We start from the raw sequence: 17,883 nt of genomic DNA, 5'->3' as shown, positions 1-17,883 counted from the left end.
AGTTTATACCCAGAGCTCTGACTTAGTACAGATGTGGAGAACAATGTCTTGAATTATCACAATACCTTGATAGACAGTCAGAAGGATCAGGAAGTGGCTGGGTGTCTTGGGAGCGGAAACAACCTGCACTTTCTTTCTCTGCATGACTAAAGAGTTATATCATTACACAAAATAATAAGTAATGAGAAGGAAGTGGTCACACTGTCGTTCTAATGATGGACAGTTTTTGTATTTAAAGGGGCCCTATTATGCTTTTAGGGGGGTTCCCTTTCCTGTTGTGTGTTGAATAGGTTTTTGTGCATGTAAATGGTCTGCAAAGGCTAAAATCCCAAAGTTCGCTCCAGAGGGAGTTTATCTCCCACACACTCAAAATGCTAAATAATTGAAACATTTTATAATTGTAAATAGTATATGCAGATATAAACTAAATATACAGAATCAAAATGTATTTGTTGAATCGAGGAGATTTAAAAAAAAAAATTTAACATCAAAATATTGAGATTTTATAAAACAAATGAGACAGATTGCTGAACAGGATGTATCCGTTTATTTCATCAGCAAAAATGAAATAAAAAATGTCAATACGTCTTCTCGCAGTGCTATCATCGAGGCCTGATACCCTGGTAGACTTGACATCATATGGCGTGGATCATCACAGGCGCATGCGACAAACAAACGGCATCTCCTCAGTGCACACAGTGTCGTTGGGAAAATCTTTTTCTAAAAATTAACAAACGAACAATTAGACTGCTATCGATTAATCTGGCAATTATTTTCAGATAATAACATAATCAGTGAATACCTTTCAAATTCAATTCCATGCAATTTTCTCCCTTTCCAGAGTTGTTGGGCTCGCCAACGGGCCAGCTCTTGAAGTCAAACTTGCTACCATCACTCCACATCCACACACCCTCCTAAAACAAGTCAATTCAATCCAATCAGAAATACAAATATATTTGGCATGTAGTCCAAATCCCACCTGTTAGAATCTCATCAAAAAGATTACCAAGTAAAAAACTGAATATATAATATTATTAAAGCACTCACTTTTGACGAGTCATGGCCTCCAACCCAAGTTGCTCCATTTTTGTTAGTCGATGTGTTTATGATCCTTCTGATAAATGTGTACACCCCTTTGTTGGGGATTGACGCCAGATTTCCACCAAGGGCAATGCAGTCCACCTAATATGCAACGTGTGGATTGAATAAAATAACATAAAGCAAGTGAGAGAAAAGCGAGAGTTAAATGAGGAAATAGAAGTGAGAACTCTATAAACATGTTGGTCAGTTATAACTCATATTGTTCCTCGATGTACCTCTGCATCAGCCCAGGTCTTAGCAGCATGCTTGTACATGTAACAGTGATCTTCAAACAGAGTCCATCCAGAAGGGCAGGTCTTACATGGGTCATAGCATGGGTTTTCTAAAGATGATAAGGACATTCATTAATCTGGCATGGAATAAGTGTGAGAGGAAAAGCGTTACAGTGATATTTTATAGTTTGGGAGCGATGTAAAACCTCAAAGAAGTGCCGTAATCATTCTTCCTCTCCATATTGGTGGAGTGACTAAAAAAATATTTTAAAGTAATAATCCTTTAGGAGAAATCCCCTCTTTGTGTTACTATTCCTCACCATCAGCTCAACAATTTAACAATGTAACAAAAACCTTAATTTTGGAAAATAATTCATTGTTAGAACCAGACATGAAAAGGTGATTTCACTTTTGAAAACTAAACGTAATAATGAACATCTCTTTCTGTAGGTATCAATCAAAACAGATGAAGCCATAATGATAGAAAAGTATGAGAGCCTTACCTTGTTATGATGATCAGTTGAGGTTGCACTTGCAGCAGGTAACAGGTAACAGGGTGACTTTGAGAGGGAAATCCAGAGTTTATATACTGTACCTTCTCTTGATGTATTGACAGACACTTGGTTAGCATGTCCTCATAGGCGACGCGTGAGGCTCAGGTTTGGGAAGGCTAACTTGTTTTACCTGACGCTGCCCGCCTCTGGCGTCTATAGATAAGAGATCAACTCAGTGAAAGCACAGCCTGCTGACCAATCAGAGCTCAGTGTGCAGAGTTTAAATCTATCAAGTCATATTACAGGATAAAGGAAATACAGTTTAAACTGCCGTATGCAGGGAAGACGCCGAAGTGTCGCGCACTTATCATTCATATCACATCAATCACGTCATCGGTCATATAATATCATAATATATCATATATTTCCTTATCTGAGTCAGCATGCAACACAGTGTCACATACTGTAGGCAGAAGTATTATTTTAAGCAACACATTAAGTTGACGAATCTGGGGGTGTTGGTTGAGCCACGCAGCGGCGAAACCGTGCCGCGCCACACTAATTGCGCCGCATAAGCGCATTGGTGCGCCGCATTTGCGTCTCAGTTGAGGGTCCCTCCGCAAGATGAGGCCACCTCCGCGAGATGAGGCCCCATGCAGTCTCCGTGATCTGCCTGTAGGGAGGAACGGCCCTGGTACAGGGCACTGGTGGCTGCATTGCAGCGCTAATGTTAAATACACAAACATTATATTTTAATTTTACCAGGATGCAGTGACAAAAATATTTGGGAAGGCTTAGCCTTCCCTAGCCTACAGCATAGACGGTAGGGGCGTTGAAAATAATCGTTTCTACGATGCATTGCGATGCGGACGTGGACGATTCGGTTTCGATGCAGTGACGGAAGATAACCGATTATTCACGTGGTAGATTTTCCGGCAGCAGCTGGACATTACAGTTTTTTTTTCTTTTTTTAAACGTCACGGTAGCAACGTAGCATTGCATTGTGGGTTACCGAGCTAGTGCAATAATGGAGGGAGGCGAAAGCAGTGTGCAAATAATAAAAAACGCTCCTAGTGTTCTGAAAGCAGACATCTGGACCCATTATGGGTTTTATGAACTAAAAGGGAAAAGTGAACTGGACAAGTCGCACGCTGTGTGTAAAGTGTGTCACACAAAAATAAAATACCTTGGTGGAAATACCACTAACTTGAGGAACCACCTTAGCCGTTTTCACTGTGAGAAGCTAACGCCTGCCACCAAGAAAACAGCGGAGCCAGCCCAGCGAAGAATTGTCAACCTTTTCGCCCAACTCTGAGAAAGCGAAGAAAATCACCCAGTCGGTGGCAGCTTTCATAGCGAAGGACCTACGTCCTTATTCGGTCGTGGAAAACACCGGTTTTCGCCACCTGTTAAAGAAGCTGGAGCCACGGTATAAGCTCCCATCACGTAGCCACTTTACAGAAAATGTCATACCTGCCCTCTACAACGGAACCAAAGCCCAGGTAATGGCGTCAATGATCCAAGCTAAAAGAGTTGCCATAACATGTGATGCCTGGACTTCTGTCGCGACGGAGTCGTATTTAACAGTAACGGCACATTACATCAGCGAGGACTGGCAGTTTTTGTCGCATGTGCTGCAAACGAGAGCTGTTTACGAGTCTCACACAGGTGCGCATGTTGCGGAGCTACTGTCTCGTGTAGTGGAAGAATGGCAGCTATCAGACAAAGATGTAGTGCTGGTGACAGACAACGCGTCTAATATGATCGTTGCAGCTGAATTCGGAAAATTCCCTCATGTTAAATGCTTCGCCCATACACTGAATCTTGCGTCCCAGCGGGCGCTTAAAGTGGCCACCCTCTCCAGGCTTCTGGGTAGAGTGCGACGGATTTCCACATTCTTCCACCGCAGCACTACAGCGAACCACTATCTGAAAGAGAAACAGAAATGTCTGGGCCTGAAAAATCATAAACTGATAACTGATGTTGCCACAAGGTGGAACAGTGCATACGACATGGTCGAGAGGTTCTTGGAACAACAACCTGCAATATGTGCCACCTTGCTGTCTCCAGAGGTGAGAAAAGGACAGTCAGACCTCTGCACTCTTAACGAAACAGATGTGTCAAATGCAGAGGACGCTGTGAGTGCATTAAAGCCAATGAAGGATGCAACCACTCTGATGTCAGAAGAGAGCAATCCAACAGTGTCTCTCATTGCTCCAATAATTGCACAACTCTTCCAGGACATGACAGGCACCATTGGAGACTCACCGATGATCCACGCGATCAAGAATGCCATCAAAACAGATCTCCTGAAGAGGTACAACGGTGAGGCAGAAAAGAAGATCCTTCATACAGCCTCTGCCCTGGATCCCCGTTTTAAGGGACTGCCTTTTCTAACAGTGGAGGAGAGATTGGAGGAGGCTGCATCCTTGGAGGTAATTTCACCATGTTTCATGTAAACTTATAAAATAAAAACAAACTTTACAATATTAATAATAGTAGCTACAATGAGTGAAAACCTTTTATAAGACTGAAGAATAGAATACTGTAGATGTGAGCTGTTGCATTGACTGAGAAAGTGCTAACTGCTATTTTAATGGTATTTTCTATTCTTTTGTTCAAACATAGAATGAGAGGACACTCAGGAGGACAGAAGTGACTGAAACACTGGAAGAAGAAACACCGGACGGCCCCTCTGCTCCCAAAAGAAAGGCCTCATCATCACTGCTCGTGAGTTTGCTGGGACGGTCTTTCACTGACACTGAAGGTACAGCAGAACCAGCGACGTGCAGTCAGTGGAGGCAGGGGAGGCAGAGCCTCACCTGTCATACTCCAATGTAACGGAAAAACAATTAAAGAAAAACTAAATAATAATAATAATAAAATGTCTCCACTGATCTTGTGTAAATGTGATTTCTGTATGATTCCAATCGCATTTTATAGTCAAAATCAGCAAATTTGCCGAGCTCCGCTACGGGAGCAATGAGAAGTGAGGCAGGTACGAGCACTGCCTCACGTAAGCCCACAGTAACTTGCTGGAGCGCGGGCACTAATTTAGCGCGGCCACTTATTTTGTGAGCGCGCTCAAGCCATTTACTGTGGGGTGAGGTGAGGCACAGATGAGATCTGCCTCACTTCAGAATGCGTCACCCCACAGAAACTGGCTGGAAAGCGGGCCCTAAGCGCATGCCTGTTCCCATCTCACTGTAGGTCACCAATGTAATGTTTGTAGATCCCTTTATGACATTTATCCTCGCCATCCATAGTCTCTAAATAACTTATTTCACGTATATATGATATTTAGGCTCGCTGGTCTCATCGTACAACGGCAATGAAAAAAGCACCAGGGGAGGCAGCCATAACCTCTGCCGCACTGAAGGGGGCGCACGTGAGCCCACAGGTTCTTGTTGCTACTGTTATTCTACCGCAAACAACAAACTAGACTTTTGAAACTACAGGAAGATAAGGAGGACTTTTATAAAACAGTAATAGAGATTGTTGTCCAGAAGGATAGCATGGACTTATATTCATCTTCAAGTCAAGGTAAGACCACAACTGTAATGAAAATGGGATCTTACTTAGAAAGAACAATCCAATATTTAGATTTTGGGTATCCTTTTGTTGATCGGTCTGTTTAAAATTAATCATAGCATCAGACTAAAAAAGCTTTTGAAAATAACAGAATATTTCGATTAAGGTCAAAATAGGCTATAATATTTGTAAATCTGACTCTGAAAGAGTCAGTGCCTCACCAGCCATGAACCTCACCGCACGTCACTGAGCAGAACCCAAGACCCCCTATGCCAGTGCTGAGGAGGAAATAGAGAGATACTGTAAAGCATCATCTCTCCCTCTGACTGAGGACCCTTTGAACTGGTGGCGTGTCCATGAAAGGCGATACTTGTGTATCCCAGGCACAAGTGTGTCTGCAGAGTGAGTTTTCTCCACTGCAGGAGATATGGTCACTGCAAAAAGAAGCACTCTCAAACCAGAACATGTGGATCAACTAGTGTTCTTGCAGAAGAACCTACACATTCCCAAATGCTGAGCAGTGAGTCATGTTTTTGTTGTTTGGCACATTCAGGTAGTGCCCTGTGCCCAGTGCTGCTATTTGAAAACATTGTTGTAGATTACAGCACTGCAGAATGTTTTGTTTTTGAGGATTTACCTTTTTTTACACTATTTATTTCATTTCAATTTAATAAACATTTTGATATGATACACATGGTAGTTCAATGCTACCTGTTGTCACACTCATAATGATGTTTGGCACTTTTAGGATGTGCCATGTTATAGAGCAGAAGACAAAGAAGTGGTTTGATCGATTTGTAATGCACTTTCTATAGAATAAAAAAAGTTAATATTTATCTGACTGATTGTATTCATTGATGAAAAAGTATCCATACAGTAATATTGAAAATTGAGGATGCAACGCATTGTTATGCATCGTGATGCACCGTAATGCACCGGGATATCGAACCGAATCGAATCGTTGACAGGATAATCGTAATCGAATCGAATCGCGAGACCAGTGAAGATGCACAGCCCTAATAGGCGGCGCGTGAGGCTCAGGTTTGGGAAGGCTAACTTGTTTTACCTGACGCTGCCCGCCTCCGGCGTCTATAGATAAGAGATCAACTCAGTGAAAGCACAGCCTGCTGACCAATCAGAGCTCAGTGTGCAGAGTTTAAAGCACAGAAGGTCTGCTATGATATGACTTTATTTTTACTTTATGACAAATTCTTCGACTTAATAATTGTACAACATACTTTACCATGGTTTTCTCTACCTTCTTATGATGTACTATACTATTACTTTTATTTCTATTCAATGTATTTATTATTATTTAAAAAACTATACTCAGACCTTTTTATTTACTTTTTTTTTGACAAACTATACTGTGGATTTAAAAAATAAATAATACAATATAATATTTTTTTTTAAAAGAATGTAGGACATACTATAAAATTACTTTTTTTTACTTTAAAGGTGGGGTAGGTAAGTTTGAGAAACCGGCTCGAGATCGCTAAAATTTGAAAATACACAACCGGAGAAAATCTGCCACTTCCTTATAGAGCCCCTCCTCCAACACACACGAACGCGCACATGACCAATGAGGGCACGAGATAAGTTTGTGCACAGATGGAAGGCTGACAGGCAGGTAGGCCATCCAGTTATTTTAGCCGGGCCGGCTAAAATGATTGGTCGTGCTTTTTACAGTATTACGGCTTCCACAGATGTCAAAGCACTTAAGATATTCATTGCTATCGGGATGTTAAGAGCATTCCATGAAATATAACAAAAAGTGTATCTCGAGCTGGTTTCTTAAACTTACCTACCCCACCTTTAATGAAATACTAAACTTTCACTTTTTACGACATAATATACTATGACTTTTGATTACATCGTTATGACATACTGTTACATTATTTATTTTGTAATTATAACTATATCACTTTTTATGAGTTTGTTTTAATATTTTAAATTCAAAAAATCAAATCACATGTCTTTCTGTAAGTTGATTAATTTCACTTAAAAATCTGCTGAAGGACCTGCAGTCTCATTCAAGCAAGGGAGCAGATGGACTGTGCCTACAACAGAGGATATACTGTATTTCTTCACACATTGACATGGCACAAGACTGACAATTCAACAGAAAGGAAAATAACCAGTTACAGGATCTGTCATAACCTTTCAAAAAATAAGGAAACATTTTTTTTATAATTAAACCCCAATTTTTTTTATTGAGATTCCCTTTTTGCTTGATTTTCGCAACAGTGTCTGTGAATATACAACACTTTACAATCAAATGCACACATCTACTGTTTCCCCGACTATACAGGGGCATATTTGATCCTAGGCATGGCGCCCCTCCCTATACGCAGGACACGCGCAGTGCGAAGGGCCTCAATTTGGCCAGGGGCAGCACTGATCATAGGTTAAAAATGTGTTATATATATATATTATATAACCTTCAATCTGTATGACAGTATATAATAAAATAAAATTAACATTTTGCGGCAATGCACAGGGGAGATGGTTAAGTCAGGATCGATGCAGACGTCCTGTTGGAGCATTTAATAACCCACTCCCACTAGCTGGATTTCAACACCTTATGTGGCAGATTGTCCACACAAACAAAGTATAAATGGGAAGGCATAACAATCTGACTCCTACATGAGAGTTAAGGAGTCCAAATGTAATTGAGCCTTTGTGTCTGTCATCATGACTAAATGTCCTGGAACCAACTTCTCTGGCAGGAACGAGCACATTATTTTTGTTGTAACTTGTCCTGTGTTTATATTGCAAGATCAAAATGAAGGCAAACTTGAACAAGTATGGTCACAGCACGGTGTGGTAAGGGGTATTATTTAAACCCTGTCCCCATTTGATATCACAAAAAATGTAGCCCCACTTAACTCCCCTGGCCCAGTTTGGCGTTGCAGCTGGTGTGTCCCTTTGCAAAATACTCTCTAGTTTTATTAGATATAAGATATTATTGGCATGAATTTGAGAGAAAACAAATATGCTCTTCAAAGATAGAAACCAATTTCAACGGGGAGATGATGGTGATCATAAGTAAATAGGCCAGCAGATGTGCTCTACTTGTGAGAAAAAATATTTAAACCCTATTTTTCTGCTTTGTGGCTACTGTTCATGTTTTGGGCTGTTGATTTACTTCTTCTACCTTTCCCTATTGTCATATAAACCAGTTGATTGATTAGATTTTATTTTCTAAATGAACACATATTTAGCTTTAAAAGAGATGAGACAGATTGTTGGACAGGATGTATCCATTTATTAAATCAGCTGAAATAAAATCAGAAATGTCAAAATGGCTTCCAGCAGTGATGTCATCGAGGCTTGACACCCTGGTGGAAGAGACATCACGAGTGGGGTGGTGACATCATAGTGTCAGCATGGGGGGGGCCGGGGTTCTTCACAGGCGCACGCCACAAACAAAGGGTGCCAAATCAGTACAACACAAATCGTTGAAAAGATCTAGAGTTTAAGAGTTAGGAAACAAACAAGCAAAATATCAATCAATCACACAATTATTTGGTGTACAGAAATTGTCACAGTTTTCTAAAGCCTAACTTCACATTTAAAAAATATTAAACAGTCCGAAGATATTCAGTTACTGTCAAAAGAAGTTGGAGCAGAGTACATTTGAATGGATCAGGTAGATCAAATAATTAAGTTAACTAATAGTATATAAATCTAATACTTTAGAGGATTCTACTCTTAATGTTATGTATAAAGAAATTGAATTAAATTGATTTATTTAAAACAAGGGACAGTGTACATTAATCAACATATTAAAAACATGTAAAAGTACTCGAATTAGCCGAAAGGCTAGTTTTCACCGATAGTCCCTTTGCCAGATGGTAATAGACATCCTAAAAGCAATAATAAAAATACCACGACATTGTTATACCAACAAAATAAAATAAAATAAAATGTACATATTTACAATAGATGACATCACTGAATACAGATAAGAGCAAGTCATGATAATAAATAAAACATTCACAATACGCACTCATACTAACACCTACACCCACACATCAGTGCTGACTCTGTTGATTATTAATGAGCCACTTTTTAATACTGTGCTTGAATGTGTAGTAGGATGAGGAAATTCCTAATCCAGATTATATAAGGTTATCAGTTACCAAAAATGACTTTTCTAATATGAATTTTAAGAACTAAATTGACATTGCTGGTGGTAAACAGATTATTAGTGCATACCACTCCAGTTCATCACCAAGCAGTGTTCTTGACCGCGCCAATTGTCGGGTTGGCCGGGGACCCCAGAGTTTGGTGACAAACTTGGTACCATCACTCCACATCCACACGCCCTCCTAAAAAAAAGTTTAATGGTCAATTCACTCCAATTAAAAAAATCTATTTTACCCCATCCAACCATGCTGATAGTTCAGTTTCCACAGCTTTACCTTGGTTGTATTATATTATACAATAAAGTTAAGTGCAAATTTAATTACGAATATATTCAAGATCAGGCTCAAAAGGAGACAAACCCATTGCATCGTGTTTATTATTAAATTACTCACCTTTGCCAAGTCATTGCCTCCAATCCAAGCAGGTTTATTTGCGTTAGTCACTGTGTTTACGATCTGTCTGATAAATGTGTACACCCCTTTGTTGGGGATTGATGCCAGATTTCCACCAAGGGCAATGCAGTCCACCTAATATGTAACGTGTGGATTGAATAAAATAACATAAAGCAAGTGAGAGAAAAGCAAGAGTTAAATGAGGAAATAGAAGTGAGAACTCTATAAACATGTTTGTCAGTTATAACTCATATTGTTCCTCGATGTACCTCTGCATCAGCCCAGGTCTTAGCAGCATGCTTGTACATGTAACAGTGATCTTCAAACGGAGTCCATCCAGAAGGGCAGGTCTTACATGGGTCATAGCATGGGTTTTCTAAAGATGATAAGGACATTCATTAATCTGGCATGGAATAAGTGTGAGAGGAAAAGCGTTACAGTGATATTTTATAGTTTGGGAGCGATGTAAAACCTCAAAGAAGTGCCGTAATCATTCTTCCTCTCCATATTGGTGGAGTGACTAAAAAGATATTTTTAAAGTAATAATCCTTTAGGAGAAATCCCCTCTTTGTGTTACTATTCCTCACCATCAGCTCAACAATTTAACAATGTAACAAAAACCTTAATTTTGGAAAATAATTCATTGTTAGAGCAGCAGGTAGAACATTCAAGTCACTTTATAATTACCAACCTTCTTTCTGTGCCTGTGAACACAAAGAAAACATCATTATCAATGGATTAATATGAACTTAATTGTATATGTTATTTGGTGTTATTGAATACCTTATTATAACCCTAAAGATCTTGGTATATAAATGTATTAGTGTGCGTAAAACTTACATTTGCTCCACTCCACAGTCCAGAGGTCAAACAGAGGACCACAATGAAATGAAGGCATGAAGCCATCTGTGTAAAGAAGCAGTATATTAATAAGTTAATGCATCATTTACAAGTATATTTAATGTCTTAATGTGTACCTCAATTACAAAATAAAAAAAATAAAAAATTCTAATTCAGAAATAGAGTAGGAAAAGAAAAATAATATACACAAAAGTTTGTAGGTTTTACTGAAACAAGACATAGTAAAGCACCAGACATGAAAAGGTGATTTCACTTTTTCACAAGTGAAAACTAAACGTAATAATGAATTTATGATATCTCTTTCTGTAGGTATCGATCAAAACAGATGAAGCCATAATGATAGAAAAGTATGAGAGCCTTACCTTGTTATGATGATCAGTTGAGGTTGCACTTGCAGCAGGTAGCAGGTAACAGGTAACAGGGTGACTTTGAGAGGGAAATCCAGAGTTTATATACCCTCTCTTGATGTATTGACAGACACTTGGTTAGTGTGTCCTTTGTATAAATATTGTGTAATCTATTGGCTCATACTTCAAACAAGATATGGATCCACTGCCTGTTCAGCTATCAGCCACAGCATATCCAACATACATTTAAACTCCAACATATTCAAATATTTTTTGTAATAATTAACAACATGCGTACATTTTCATCCCACTCTGACAAATCTATACCTTTTCTTTACATGTGTTTCACTGAGATAATATAATTTCGCAAACTTTCGCCTCTTGACACCATTGTTCTTACTGGACCCACACTGAAACAAATTATTTATAACCTTCAGGTACACAAATGCAAAATACAGAAGCAAGTTCTGCTATACAACTCTCACAGTATATGTTATATACACCCCTGCCTCCAAACGCATGTGTACTTTAGGTTAGCGGCCAGTGGTCATTGTTTACTGTTCTTGTGTTGAAAGGTGCTTTATAAATTAACTTGCCTTACCTGGCTTTGATGATCTGATATCGTCCAATATCCTGGACATATTGATGCTTAAGCATACAATGATATTTTAGTTAAGAGTGTTCTTAATACTTTTGTACTTCCTAAGTACAAAAGTATTAAGAAAAACCACATTTATAAAATCTGTTGGCATGCATTCATTCAATACCTGGCACTATTTACTCCTAACCTGTTGACTTTATGTGTGACAGTCGACCAGGATGTTCCATGTTTACCAGAGCCACCCTTATTTAACAATTGAGAGGTTTGTATGTCTAGTACTTTCAACTCGCCCCACAGCTGTTTGCTGCGGAGCACAGCGCGAGCAGTCTCCCGTGAGCGGGAGCGCACTCCTTCACTACAGACTCTCTCTCTCTCTCTCTCTCTCTCTCTCTCTCTCTCTCTCTCCTCTCTCTCTCTCTCTCTCTCTCTCTCTCTCTCTCTCTCTCTCTCTCTCTCTCTCTCTCTCTCTCTCTCTCTCTATAACTATCTATCAATATATCTATCCATCTATCTCTCTCTCTCTCAATCTATCTCTCAATCTATAAGGAACCGCAGTAGACAAAAGGCGTTGCTATAGCAACACGTCATGTTTATATGAAAAGGGGTGGGGTCAATATGACCCGCTGGGCGGAAATAGGTATAAATGGCAATTTTTTGGGCGATTTCTTCAATCTGACTTCATATTGACAATTTTTAACAACATAGGGTGCTACATAACACACTTTCAGGAAAAGTCACGGACTAGAAAAACCACATTTATAAAATCTGTTGGCATGCATTCATTCAATACCTGGCACTATTTACTCCTAACTTGTTGACTTTATGTGTGACAGTCGACCAGGATGTTCCATGTTTACCAGAGCCCCACTTATTTAACAATGGAGAGGTTTGTATGTCTAGTTAATTGTTGCTCATCTGACTCGATGTCACAATACTGTTTTCATAATAACGAGTAACGACACGCACTTTTGATCCAGTTCATTGGATATCAAATCAAATCAAATCAAATCAAATCAAATCAAGGTTTATTTATAAAGCACATTAAAAGCGATTTTTGGTCGGGCCAAAGTGCTGTACATGTAATAACTACAATCACATAAAAACACATTTCTATAATCACAATAAAAGACAATAAATTACAACAGATATTTAAAAAAAAAAACACAGGGAAAAGTCAGGAGTCGTGCTCCGCTCTGACTAAAAGGCCAGGGAGAAGAAGTGCGTCTTAAGAGTAGATTTAAAAAACCCTAGGGTCTGGATATGGTGATGGTAAGTGAACGAGGTCACTTAAATGTGAGTATTTGTGAAAAAACCTTAACTAGGCTGTTGTTATGAAGGCCTATTGAAGACAAGAATATAATTATAAAAATGACGAGTGATAATGGATTATGACAGACAAGAGTCAAATGCAACCACTTACGGTTGGCACTAAAAATATTTTCCTAAAGTAGGTAATTGTATAGAAGACTAAAAATACTTTGTTAAAAGATGCTCTATAGGTATTTGTGCTTAAACAGATTTAGTGTGATAAATGAAAAACAGCTTCTATTTTTTTTAATTTAAAACAATTATAGTTGTTAGAATAAATAACAACACAAAACACCAGCATCAGTGAAATTGTTGCTTAAAACATTGGTATCGACTGAGAAATGTCACAATGGTGCATCTCTAATATAGTTTTTAAATATGCAAACAGTTACCATATGCACATGCCAAATAAATACAGAAGTTGAGGTTTATTTCCCATAAACAGGCAAATAGTTCAAGTTTTTGCTTTTTCGCTTCAACAGCTATAGAATTGGAGGGATGAAACCCTCTTTAATGGTCACACATGCAGAGCACATAGCACACGCAGTGGCATTTGTTCTCTGCTTTTAACCCATCCTAGTACGAGGAGCAGTGGGCAGCTATTGTACAGCACCCGGGGAGCAATGGGGAGTGAGGGGGGTGGGGGGTGGGTTGTCCGGTGACTTGCTCAAGGGCACCACGGCAGGGCCCAGGATGTGAACTGAGACCTCTCCAAGTACCAGTCCACAACTCCTCCAAAGAAAGATGATAGTCATGAGTTTGCTTCTTTACTTTCCTTTCAACAGTCACATTAAAACAGTTACTAAATCAGCCTACTATCACCTAAAGAATATATCGAGGATTAAAAGACTAATGTCACAGCAGGATTTGGAAAAACTTGTCCATGCTTTTATCTTCAGTAGACTCGACTACTGTCATGGTGTCTTTACAGGTCTCACTAAAAAGTTCTGAAGTCCTTACACTGGCTTCCTGTCTGTCAAATAATTGATTTCAAAATACTGCTGCTGGTTTATAAAGCTTTGAATGGTTTAGGCCCAAAATACATTTCTGACCTACTGCTAAATGATGAACCATCCAGAACTCTCAGGTCTTCAGGGACTGATCAGCTTTCTGTCCCCAGAGTCAGAACTAAACATGGAGAAGCAGCGTTCAGTTATTATGCTCCAAATATCTGGAACAAACTCCCAGAAACCTGCAGGTCCGCTGCAACTCTTACTACTTTTAAATCAAGGCTGAAGACTTTTCTTTTTGCCGCTGCTTTTAATTGAACTATTCATATCTTAAACTGCACTGTAGCTTTTATCCATGTATTTTTTCTTTTAATGTTTATTTTAATATCTTGGCTTTTTAATGACTGTTTTTAAATGCCATTTTGCCGCTAGTTTTAATTGATATATTCAGGCTTATTATTTTTAGGGTTAAAGTCCCCTACGTGTATTGGGGTTAAAGTCCCCCCATCGGAGGTTAAAGTAATTATTGGGGTTAAAGTCCCCTACGTTTGCTGTTTTGGTTTCAAGACCCTGGTTCGCGGAGGACACCAAAAAAGTCCTAGAAAAGACAACTTAAACTTAACTAATGTGCATTTATAAAATAGAGGAATAGTTTTGGCGAAAACTAAAAAGGTACCATGGGGTACAGGAATTCGTTTTGGTTTCAAGACCCTGGTTCACGGAGGATACCAAAAAAAGTCCTAGAAAGACAAGGTAAACTTAACTATGTGCATTTAAAAATAAAAAAGAGGAATAGTTTCGGCGAAAACTAAAAGGTACCATGGGGTCAGATTATAATTTTCCAAAGGGGGGTTCGTTCAGATGTGTGTATCTCACACTGCACTGTAACTGTGATTCATGTATCTTTGCTTTTAAATGAGTGTTTTTAAATGCCATTTTATATCATTGCTTTTAAATGAGTGTTTTTAGATATCATTTCATAATATGTTTCTAAAATGCTATTAATGTCTTTCATTTTTGTAAAGCACTTTAATTGCCTTGTGTTGAAATGTGCTATATAAATCAACTTGCCTTGCCTTGCCTATATTTACAGCATTGCTGCCCATAGTGATAGCCCTATAGTTTAAATCTACTACCCAAAAATAAACATATGGACATGGGTTACTATTTTAAAAAAATGGTAAATGTATTTAGGAACCTATCCATGTGATTTTAAGTGGGGGTGGACCTCAAATCCTCTAGGGGGGTCCGGGGGCATGCTCCCCGGTTAAGATTATTTTTTTAAATGTTGGAGTTAAATGCATCAATATGGTGCATTTTGAGGGGAAAATAAAGAGACTAGATCTATGTATGAAACAGAACTGTATACATTTCAATAATCATAAAATCATAAGAACATGGCCATAAACAATAACATGGCCATAACCAATAACATACCATATTAAATATGAAAAAACACTGAAACTTGTTTATTTATTTATTTTTGGTTCATTTATAGTTGTGAGTGTGTCTGGGCTCCTGAACCAGCCTCTCCTGTCTCCCTACTCTCCTCCCTGCTCCTCTTTGAAGCAGCAGCAAAGACTAGTTTTAGCTCTCAACAAGTTTTAAAAGTGTATCTTACCTTTTTTCACCTATTTAACTTTTTTTTTTTTAATCATGCATATTTTACTAATCACTACCCCCTCAAATGGAAATATGTGTTTACATAAATAGTGACCAAACCGTTTGAGACCCACTGAGATAACTTAGACTAAGTTAATTATCTAAACACTCAGAGAGTCCTTAATGATGTGAAATATAAACAACCCTTAAAGCAGACTTTAGTTACACCTGAGTAAAATTCAGGGAAAGGTGATTGTCAAGTGCCAACAATCAGGAGACATATTTGATAGTTGGTGCTTGAGAAGACTAAACATTTATCTGCAGATCTCTATAAAGTATATTCATTACTCGTTATGCTCTAATAATAGTTAATTAAAAACTGTATATAATGGCTATTTTGCACATCCCTTTCAAGATCTTTTAAGGTTTATTGACATATCATATACACAACTATGTTGAAGTTATGCAATGAATGAAAAACTTGGGTCACAGGTTCCTCAACAGTGGAACCAAGACATCTATCAATATGTGTGTATACTTCCACCATTAAACTGTCAAATTCTGCACATTTCTTATACTATCAACCAGAGATGGAGTACTCGAGTCCTGGACTCGGACTTGAGTCGGACTCCAGTGTCGATTTTCGGGACTCGTGACTCGACTCGGACTCGCGCACTGATTGACGCGACTCTGACTTGGACTCGTGAATTCTCGCGCACGATGACTTGGACTCGGACTCGTGAATTCTGGCGTACGATGACTTGGACTCGAACTCGTGAATTTTTCCCCCCAAGATGACTCAGGCTCGACTTGTACATTGACGCTCCGACTTGGACTCGCACGTCTGATGTCCTCTATCCTGGCGTGTGCACCTGCGAGGCGAGTTCACGTACTGGGCCCCGCTATTCCAGTCTAAAGATATCTAGAGACACACCCCGCATCGTGCTGTATGCTTTCACACAACATTATGCTTCCACATTGGAAAAGAGCAACGCAAAATGCTCGTTATGTGGAAGAAATATTGAAGAGAAGGCTCCGTAACACATTACTCTAAGGATCGAGTTCAGACATATCTAGGCTGTCTTGAACACTATCATCAGAGAAACGTGATCTAATCAATAAATAAAGATTCAGCCGATAACACGAAAACACATGGCTACTTAACATGCAGAATGACGTCATTTTGCATGCTAAGTAGCCATGTGCTTTCTGCGGCTTAATCTTCATCAGTAAACCGATTTAACCGGTAAAAGTTCCTTCAAAATAAGAGTCCCGATCTTATTACTATCAAAATAAAAGTGCAAAACAAAAACTTTACCATAGGAACATATTGGCATACAAATATAATCACTTCTCTAAAAGGTAACTAATTTTAAATATAGTTAGACATATTATAGGTAATTTACAATAATAATAATAATAATAATATTAATATTAGTAATAAGCTTTATATTTGTATAGTACTATTACAAGAATTGTAGCCAAACTCGCTTCACAGCAGTTCAATAGACAGATTAGTATAACATGACAGGATAAAAGCAATGTAGAGGAGCAGCTACATTACAACACATATATCCACGAAGATTAATACATGAAGACTTGTGACTCTGATTTGACTTGGACTCTTCTTAGGTGACTCGGACTTGGACTCGAACACAGGTAATGATGACTCGGAATCGGACTCGACTCGGACACTCCTTGGGTGACTCGGACTTGGACTCGGACTCGAACACAGGTAATGATGACTCGGACTCGGACTCGACTCGGACACTCCTTGGGTGACTCGGACTCGACTACGACTCTCCCTTGGTGACTCGGACTTGGACTCGGACTCCAAGAGTGGTGACTCGAGAGTGACTTGGACTCGTGAATTGGTGACTTGACTACAACACTGCTATCTACATACATAAGAGTATAATTTATGTGTATAATATCAGTTAAAATAAGTGCTTCAACACAGTTAACATTGCAGGAAAGCAATATATTAGACGGTAACTTTGTCAGGCTTAATATTTATGTGTAGATAGATACCCCCAAAGCTTTTTTCTTATTTAAAAGAAGACCTTAACCTAAAGTATTCTTTAATGTGTTAATAAAGGTTAATTAGTTTGTCTGTTTTGCACATCCTCATATTAATATCTTTGTACATCCGGCACTAAACTGTTTTATTATAGAGATCACTTACAGTATCTTCTTGATTTTTTATATTCTATATTTCTGTCATTGGCCTTCTACTTTCACCCTATGAAAGTATGTACTCTTAATATTTTTTTCATCAAATAACATTATTCAACAAAAATAACATTATTCAACAAAAATAATTAAATAACGT

General features: G+C 38.6%; 1 protein-coding gene across 2 annotated transcripts; it reads right to left on the bottom strand.

Annotated features, from left to right (window-relative positions):
* Positions 1–532: 532 nt before the first annotated feature.
* LOC117483556 (galactose-specific lectin nattectin-like) lies at positions 533–11,762 on the bottom strand. Of its 2 annotated transcripts, none has more exons than XM_034131927.1 (8): positions 11,692–11,762; positions 11,106–11,169; positions 10,723–10,788; positions 10,574–10,586; positions 1,317–1,423; positions 1,048–1,182; positions 803–914; positions 533–720 (listed from the first exon to the last, which is right to left on the bottom strand). In XM_034131927.1, the coding sequence occupies exons 1-8, from the start codon at positions 11,745–11,747 to the stop codon at positions 653–655; spliced, it is 621 nt and encodes a 206-aa protein (XP_033987818.1). In that variant the 5' UTR covers positions 11,748–11,762; the 3' UTR covers positions 533–652. The 2 variants fall into 2 exon arrangements, with proteins under 2 accessions (XP_033987818.1, XP_033987819.1); XM_034131928.1 differs by lacking the exons at positions 533–720; positions 803–914; positions 1,048–1,182; positions 1,317–1,423 and adding exons at positions 8,584–8,809; positions 9,560–9,672; positions 9,883–10,017; positions 10,152–10,258.
* Between the last annotated feature and the right edge of the window lie 6,121 nt (positions 11,763–17,883).

This window comes from Trematomus bernacchii, unplaced genomic scaffold (assembly GCF_902827165.1).
Source record: "Trematomus bernacchii unplaced genomic scaffold, fTreBer1.1, whole genome shotgun sequence".
NCBI classification, from domain to species: Eukaryota; Metazoa; Chordata; class Actinopteri; order Perciformes; family Nototheniidae; genus Trematomus; species Trematomus bernacchii.
The sequence above is the reverse complement of the archived record's forward strand: the minus strand, read 5'-3'. Positions and strand labels throughout refer to the sequence as shown.